Source organism: Cherax quadricarinatus, chromosome 81 (genome assembly GCF_038502225.1).
Source record: "Cherax quadricarinatus isolate ZL_2023a chromosome 81, ASM3850222v1, whole genome shotgun sequence".
In the NCBI taxonomy this organism is placed as follows: domain Eukaryota; kingdom Metazoa; phylum Arthropoda; class Malacostraca; order Decapoda; family Parastacidae; genus Cherax; species Cherax quadricarinatus.
In genome coordinates, this window is record NC_091372.1 from 10,550,244 (window position 1) to 10,558,813 (window position 8,570).

The following is an 8,570-nucleotide window of genomic DNA, read 5'->3' on the forward strand; positions in this document are numbered from 1 at the left end:
TTATCCACCTTTCCATGCCCTGAAGGGGGATTTTCCCCATATTAGATAGCAGGGGTCTGCACGTATTGTGTCATGTTCTCGTGTGTAATAAGACTGATATTTTTAACATATGTCAAACTCAAATAGTGAAACAAGTAATACACCTGGATTTATAACTGAATACCAGGAACTATCACCTCCACTCCTAAAAGGTAAGTCCAAATCTAATTTGATGCTACTTTGTTTTATATGATGAATGAAGACATACATCATCACATCACTTTAATTTGAAGTAGACCTCTCATCACTTGATCACTCATCTCATACCTAGCAAGATATCGTCATCACTCGCCAAAATATTTCTTTTTCATTCGCAGACATCCACTACACACAAGACAGGAAGCTTGCAAGAAGCTATATGAGGGGGGGGGACGATTTTTTGGCACCAATTGTAATTTGACTTCACAAGAGATCACGACAATACATGCAGACCCCCACTACTCATCACCTTTCACTCCATCACTGTCTTGCCATTATTATTATTATAATCAAGGGGGAAGCGCTAAACCCGGAGGATTATACAGCGCCTGGGGGGGGGATATGTGGAAGGCATTCAGGCTTAATTCGGGGAACTGGAGCACAGATCCAATTCCCTAAATCAAGAGCCCCTCACCAACATCAAGGAACCTTCCTTGAGGGGACTGTCTTGCCAGAGGCATGCTTACACTAGTTATAAAACTGCAACATTAACACCCCTCCTTCAGAGTGCAGGCACTGTACTTCCCATCTCCAGGAATTAAGTCTGGCCTGCCGGTTTCCCCAAATCCCTTCATAAATGTTACTTTGCTCACGCTACATCAGCACGTCAAGTCCTAAAAACCATTCACTCCTAACACGCTCATGCATCCTTGCTGGAAGTCCAAGCCCCTCACATACAGAACCTCCTTTATCCCCTTCCTCCATTATTATAATCAAAAGAAGTGCTAAACCACAAGGGCTATACAGCACCCCATCCCTCCAACCTCTCCTGGGCCAACCCCATACACCGCCTTCCCTCTACTACAGATTTATACACTCTGGAAGTCATTCTATTTTGTTCCACCCTCTCTACATGTCCAAACCACCTCAACAACCCCTCTAGATAATAGTTTTGGTAATCCCACACCTCCTAATCTCCAAACTACAGAATGGATTCTCTGCATTATATTCACACCACACATTTCCCTCAGACACATCTCCACTGCCTCCAGCCTTCTCCTTGTTGCAACATTCACCACCCATGCTTCACACCCATATAAGAGCGTTGGTATAACTATACTCTCATATATTCCTCTCTCTGCTTCCATGGATAAAGTTGTTTCTAGACACTCCTCAATGCACCACTGAGGAGTGTCTTACTTCATCTATATATATATAATGAACAACCATGGTGACATCACACATCCTCAAGGCCAACATTTACTGGGAAATACTCTCCCTCTCTCCTGCATACTCTAACCTGAGCCTCACTATCCTCATAAAAACTTGTATACAAATAATCCACAAACAACAAAGCTAATGTCTGCAGATCAGAATTTACCTAACATTTCTGTAATGCACACATTTTTTTTTTAAGAGAGTACCTAGGAAGTAAGTCAAATTCAGTTTTCTAAATAATGGGCTTTATTGGCTTATTTAGATTTTTCAGAGGACTTTGATTCACGCAAAGAAGAACGGCGACGTCGGATCTCCTCTTGCCTCTTTTCCTTAGCCTCCTTCTGTCTCATGGCCAGAAGTTTGGCATAATCGGCTTTCTCCTCCTTGTTTTTGACAGCTCGCTGGCGTTTAAGGGCCTTCTTATGTCTCTTACGCTGAAAAACAAATGCACATAAAAGATATACAAACAAGAATAATTAATTTACTTGTATTAAAAACTTTATGGGACTTAAAGAGTCCCGGAGATAATAAGTACAGTGCCTGAACTCTGAACGAGGGATAGGAATACTGCAGTTTGGATGGGCCTCAGAACTACAGTATGCCAGTAAAACAATAGCTTTGCAATGCTGTTCCCTAAGCAATCATGTACTGGTCTACAGAATATGTATTTCTAGCAAAAAATATTTAATAATACCAAGACAAATAATTCAATTAAATTTCCATTCACTACTAGCCAAAAAAACAAAGCCACACTACAATGACTGCAACAATTTACTATCAGCCTGCAATTTGGAGGGACATGTTTAAACCATATTTCTGTCCATCCTGTAACACACAAGTCAAAACTGTGCAGGAAAATGGGAGAAAACCAGAAGACAGGTCAGGTGAAGATGCTTTTAAATGAGGGAAGTCAAGATGAGACTAAAATTTAATGGGCTCTGAAAATTAAGAGCATTTCACAGTGTACTGGGAAAGGCAGGCATTAACAGAAACAAAACCAGGACTAAGATTCATGTTAGGAATGCTGTGTAAAAGGGAGGCTTCAAAATAGCATTGGCTCACGTTTCTGACAAGACCTAAAACACCCACCACATGTTCACCTTAGTGACACAACAAACACTTTTTAGCTAACCAGACTGATCCACTGACAAATTATTACATTCATCCCACTTCTAACCCTCACAGATACCATTTGTCTCATCAATTATGCCCAACATTCCTAGCATGAATCTAAGTTCTAGTTTGTACAAGAATGGTACACAATACCGACAAGTTCTAGTTTGTACAAGAATGGTACACAATACCGACAAGTTCTAGTTTGCTTCTGTTCTTTCTTGTCTTTCCTAGTAAACATCTATTAAACTCCTCTAAATGGTGAATTTTTTTGTAAATGTAATTCAAACAATACACCCAAAATGGAATAGAACAGAGGAAAGAGCTTCACAGTATATGCTATTCAGTTTTAATTGCACCTTCAATTGTATTTACATAAAAAAAAATTGCCATATATGTAGCATTATAAGAGATCTGAACATTGTCATGTGTCCTGCCTTTCAAAACACACCTTGGCCTTGTCTTCATCTTTTCACCTAGCCTGTCTCTAATCTCTTTAACTGGCCTATCTTCTGACTTGCTCCCATTTTTTCTTGGCTGACTTAAAGATTTCAAGACTTCTAAACAACAGGTAATGTTCCCCCTCCAATTTATAGGCTAATGAGAAATATTTCAGCAATAGCAATGTGACAGTCTTCAACAGTTTCTTTATACGTACAGCACCCTGCTCACTCACCTGAAGAACAACTGGAGTAATGAGCCTCTGGATCTTGGGAGCCTTAGTCCTGGGCTTCTTGCCATCCTTGCTGCTCAGTGGACGCTTGATCACATATTGGCGCACATCATCCTGCTTGCTTAAGTTGAACAACTTCCTGATCTTGGAAGCTCGCTTTGGTCCCAGGCGACGAGGAACTGAGCTATCAGTAAGCCCAGGAATCTCCTACAAGAAACAGTGTCAATTCGGACCACAGATAGTAAAGATAATACAACTCAATTCATATTAGAGGTAGTAAGGAGAAAGCAGCTCAATTAAGCCAAGGGGTGTGCCAAAGTACGCATCAGTATCTGTGGATATCGGCCAATTTTGGTGGTATTGATAACAGCTTAAAACTGAATATCAAAATTGGCAGTAGAGGCATAAAACTTGGTATTGTCTCATCCCTAATAAGACTACAGGTCTTATTAGTTATTAAGGAGAAAGGAGCTCAATTCAGATTACTGTAAGGAGAATGCAGCTCAATTTCAATCATGAAAATGCTTCTCAATTCCTATCATAAGTAATGCAGGGAAATATTGCATAATTCAGATCAAAGAACAAAAATGGCAGATAAGAGGAAAATAATTGCAAAATTTATAAAAAATTGGCAAGATGAGTGCACCAATATTTTAAGAGATCTCAACTCACTCAGATAAGCTGTGAACTGAAACTTTTGTGCCTAGACATGAGAATGCATCTATGCAGTAAGTGTGTACCATATAAAAAAATCCTGCCCTTCCATAGTACATGAGTTGGAAAAAAAAAATGACTGTTTTTGGTTTAAAATAGTTAAAGTAGCAAATTTGTGGTGTATTTTCATTTGCTTTTTTATATCCAGATTCTCGGTTTCTTAATCTCATTTGATAGAATGAAAGATTACAGAAATAAAGATGATTTTGATTGGTTTCAGGACTAAAAGTACCTTGCAATAATGACATATATAGCTGGATGACTTTTACCAAAGATCACACATAAAAAGTTGGTAGTTACAACTGAACACACTTAACACTAACCCCTTCACCCTTCTTGACAATAACCAGGGCAAGCACAGACAAGTTTGCATCCACAATACAACCACGGACTGACTTCCTCTTGCGCTCTCCAGTTCTGCGGGGACGATAGCAAGAATGACCCTTTGAAAGCAAGAGCCGGACACGATCTGTATAAAAAGAAAAATCGGTTAACTTCTTTTGACCACATAAGCCATCTTCCACCAAGGTAGGGTGACCCTCCCAAAATAATGACAACATAATCACACTCAACAGATGTCACAATCGTAATGACTTGCTGGACTGTAACATCCCCACCCCTCCTGCTTCCCACCTTAAGGACCCAAGTCTGGCTATATTGGTTTCAGTCCCTCAGCCTTTTTTTTTTTTTTAAGTAATACATGTACTCATAAAAATACTACCATAGGCTGGGTGTATTAACCCCAATGATTAACTAACCACAGAATTTTGTTGAAAGTGTACTTAGTGCATTTCCCATATCTCTTCTTTCTGGGCGCACACTAATTATGAATGTTACTATTAACCCAATTGAGAAACATGACCAAAACAATTGAAAAAGGTTGAACCAACAATGGGATTATTATGAACATGGTCTCGTCTAAAGTTCAACCTCAGTAGTACTTTCAGTTAAGACTCGCACGTGTGACCAGTGTGCTAATTTTACATATTGCTTATGGATGGAATCTGTTGTTGTTGCTGCTACTTGGTATGTTTACGAGAGTGGAGTGTTGATATCTTAACAAGGAAAAAACTAAATACTGTACCATACTACAAATATAAACAGCCCTGCCATTTTCAGGTTAGCCAAACTGCACTCAGAGAACATTATCATTAATGCTGCAAAAATTAAGTAGTACATACAAGTTACAACAGAATTCTTAGTCAATTTACAGGACAACCCAACACATGGCCCCACGAAGCCACTACCTTCTCTTTGAGAAACCACACATTTAATATCAATTGCTATTTTTAATGCTTACTGTTTGTAAGGACACCCTGCTTCATGGGAAAACCTTGCTTGTCGTTGCCACCAGCGATACGCATCACGTAGCCCTTCCACTCCTCACCTAAGGAGTCCGCCTCAACTTCTTGGCCCATACGCCTCTCATTGAAGATGCGTACTTTTTTCTCATCATCAAACTCAAAGAGCTTCTGACACCCCGTAGCGGGGTACGAAATGTTTAACTGAAAAATTTAATCTCATTAGTATGTAAGCTATAACAAAGAAATTAATTCACAAAATAAAATTAGGACAAATTCTATGTGATATACTCCATCAGATATTTAACACTCGACTACCACATTACTGATGGGATACAACACTAACAAATTGACGTTTAGGTCGTGTGGAATGCTTGGGTATCTTCAAGCTTGAAGGACTAACCACCACCTACCAAGAGTGACTGATCACATCAATACTACTACTGCCTCCAGTGTTGTACTACATTCACTTGTATTTGAATAAAGCCCACCGTGCAGGCGAAACATTTAGGCAAAGACACCTAAGTGTTGTACACGTGTTTTATTCATCAACAAGAACTGCACTTAAACCTCAAAGTGGTCAGGCCATTTAACCTACCTTTCCTAGCTTCCTGTCTATCCATAACTTGTTATTGCTCTATCCTACCTCAGTCTTCCCCTACCCATTTTTGCCATCAATCTTATGGCATAAATAAAAAATATTAATTCTCCTTGAAAGTAATAAGAGCTAGGGATCCTTAACCTTGTCAAACCCTGTGTAAAAAAAAAAAATAATTTTTAGCTGATGGGAAATTTTTTTATCTTTCAACCATTGATTCTAAAATCTCTTACACCTACTTAATACACGAGACTGGTATTAAACCTATAGAACGCTATTAAAAGAATCTTTAGTTTATTAAATAGTGTGCCATACATCCTACTCTATGATTTCCAGCATATTTATGTTCATTCTGTAATACAGTGACCAGAACTGCACAACACACTTTATACGAAGCCTTACCAATGATGTACAAAGTTGAGGAAAATAACCCGAAGACTCCTGTTATTTATACTTCTTGAAACCAGGAATTTTATTAGCTTTATTAAGAATGTTTATGCACTGTTGTCTCAGCTTCAGATTACGGTTAACCAAAACTCTTAAATCTTTTTTTGCATTTAGTGATTGAAATCTACATTAAGTACCATGGTTAGTCTCTTCTCCCAGGCTTAGAACTTTACATTTGTCTACATTAAACTTCATCTGCCATGTCTCTGACCACTGAATCAACCTATGCAGATCTTATGTATTAAAATAGTATACAATACTGACAGGTTGGTAAGTAAGACGTGCAACAGTTAGGCATCTTTACTGGTGAAACGTTTTTCCTACACAGTAGGCTTCTTCAGTCGAGGACATATCTACTGCAAAGGCAGTAGTGGTGTGAAGACAATGTGATCAGTCTATCCCTCTTGAAGACGTAGTTTTGAGGTGGTCAGTCCCTCAGCATGGAAAAAAAGCTTTTTTGTTCCATAGTCTGAGAGGCACCTGACTTCACAATGATTACATTCTTTCTTTTACTAGCGGACTACAGCTCACCTGACAGTATGAGTCACCATACTGTCACTTCAACTTCAGATTGTTTCCGACTACAGAACAAAAACTCTTCTCTAGGTAGAGGGACTGACCACCTCAAAACTACATCATGAAGGGTGATGGAGTGATTACATCGTCTTCACATCTCTACTGCTTTTGCAAACTTCTCTGTACTTGACTGAAGAAGCCTACTATGTAGGTGAAACATTTCGAAATAACGATACCTAACTGTTGCACTAAACGTCCTTGTCAGAATTACTCCGACTGCCTGTTTTTAGTGTCATCAGCAAATTTGCTTGTCGATATTCATTTCATCTATGTCGTTGATGTATATTGTGAACGACAAAAGGCCCAACACTGACCCCTGTAGAATACCACTTGTGATACATCCCCAATCTGATTTCTCCCCATTTATGGAAATAAGTCATTGACTTTTTGGGGTTATCCTCGAAGGTTATCTACACATATGCTGCTACATATGATATTTTATGTAACTTTATGTAAACCTGTACCTGAATAAACTTACTACGTAAACTCTGTTGCTGACTGAATTCTATTAAAGGCCTTACTGAAGTCCTTATACACTATCATATTCATTACAACAACCTACCTCAAATACCTTAGTGAAAAAAGTTAGTAAATTTGTAAGGCAGGAACGCCCTTTCATAAAAACCACGATGAAATTTACCAATAAATCTACGTCTTCCATGGTGGCTGTGAATAACCTCGACAATTATCGATTCCATCAATTTTCCCACAATGAAGGTTAATTGGTTCATAACTCAAACCTGTCTCCCACTTCCTAAACAGGTATAATCAAGACAATTGTTACATTCAGCAGAGCACAGTACTGATGACTGGGGCAACAAGTGGGTACAAAAATAATGTGGAACGTTGCCACAATAAAACACCGCATTAATTGTGCGTGTGTCCTTTTATCTTATTATATAGTGTGTCAGTGTTAACTAAGTCTGTAATAACTGTATCAGGCACTGACAAATATATTTATTATGATTTGCAGAAATATTTATTACTTAAAAATATTCATTATTAGAAATATTATTACTTAGAAATATTCATTATTAGAAATATTATTACTTAGAAATATTCATTACTAGAAATATTATTACTTAGAAATATTCATTATTAGAAATATTATTACTTAGGAATATTCATTATTAGAAATATTATTACTTAGAAATATTCATTATTAGAAATATTATTACTTAGAAATATTTATTACTTGCAGAAATAATTATTACTTTCAGAAGTAAATTATTTGAAAAAAATTACTTGCAGAAATAAATATTTATTTATATTAATCGTTATTATTATTATTATTATTAAGGTTCAACATTATATTCAAGGGGAAGCGCTAAACCCGGTCACAGCTTCTGGGGTGATGGGATGCCATCTGATTAGATTAAAAGACAAATCCAGTCCCCTGGATCAAGAACTCCTCACCGGGGTCAAGGCACCTTCCTCCAGGAGTGGAAAAACAACCCAAAATATAAAAAAAAATGGAAAATAATGAAATGTTTACACGGCGAGACTCGCATGGTGACCCACACGGTGTAAACACTCCATCATTTTCACCTCCTCACCGCTTATTTACCCTCCTACATCACCTTTCCTGCCTCTCTACAGCACCACAGCGCCTTTATGCACCAATATGCGCCATTGTAGTGTTCGCAGATACAGAAAATAACGAGAAATAAGGGTGAAAAGTGCACCTTCATGTCAACAGCCGCCCTCCACGCCACGTGACCCGCGAGAAAGATCTCGTTATTTGCGAGATGCT

The 8,570-nt window shown here is 38.2% G+C and overlaps 1 protein-coding gene across 1 annotated transcript; it reads right to left on the bottom strand.

Moving 5' to 3' along the window:
- Positions 1-1,623: 1,623 nt before the first annotated feature.
- On the bottom strand, positions 1,624-8,570 carry RpS6 (ribosomal protein S6). Its single transcript, XM_053792593.1, has 5 exons — positions 8,503-8,570; positions 5,196-5,400; positions 4,219-4,364; positions 3,185-3,388; positions 1,624-1,829 (listed from the first exon to the last, which is right to left on the bottom strand). Exons 1-5 carry the CDS (start codon positions 8,506-8,508, stop codon positions 1,650-1,652), a joined length of 741 nt encoding a protein of 246 aa, XP_053648568.1. The 5' UTR covers positions 8,509-8,570; the 3' UTR covers positions 1,624-1,649.

What these genes read in the sequence shown, in the direction of transcription:
- RpS6 (XM_053792593.1), bottom strand. An exon ending in GCAGGGTGTCCTTACAAACA is followed by an intron (nt 4,365 to 5,195) that starts GTAAGCATTAAA and finishes CTTTTTATACAG; the next exon opens with ATCGTGTCCGGCTCTTGCTT. An exon ending in TTACTCCAGTTGTTCTTCAG is followed by an intron (nt 1,830 to 3,184) that starts GTGAGTGAGCAG and finishes TTTGTTTTTCAG; the next exon opens with CGTAAGAGACATAAGAAGGC.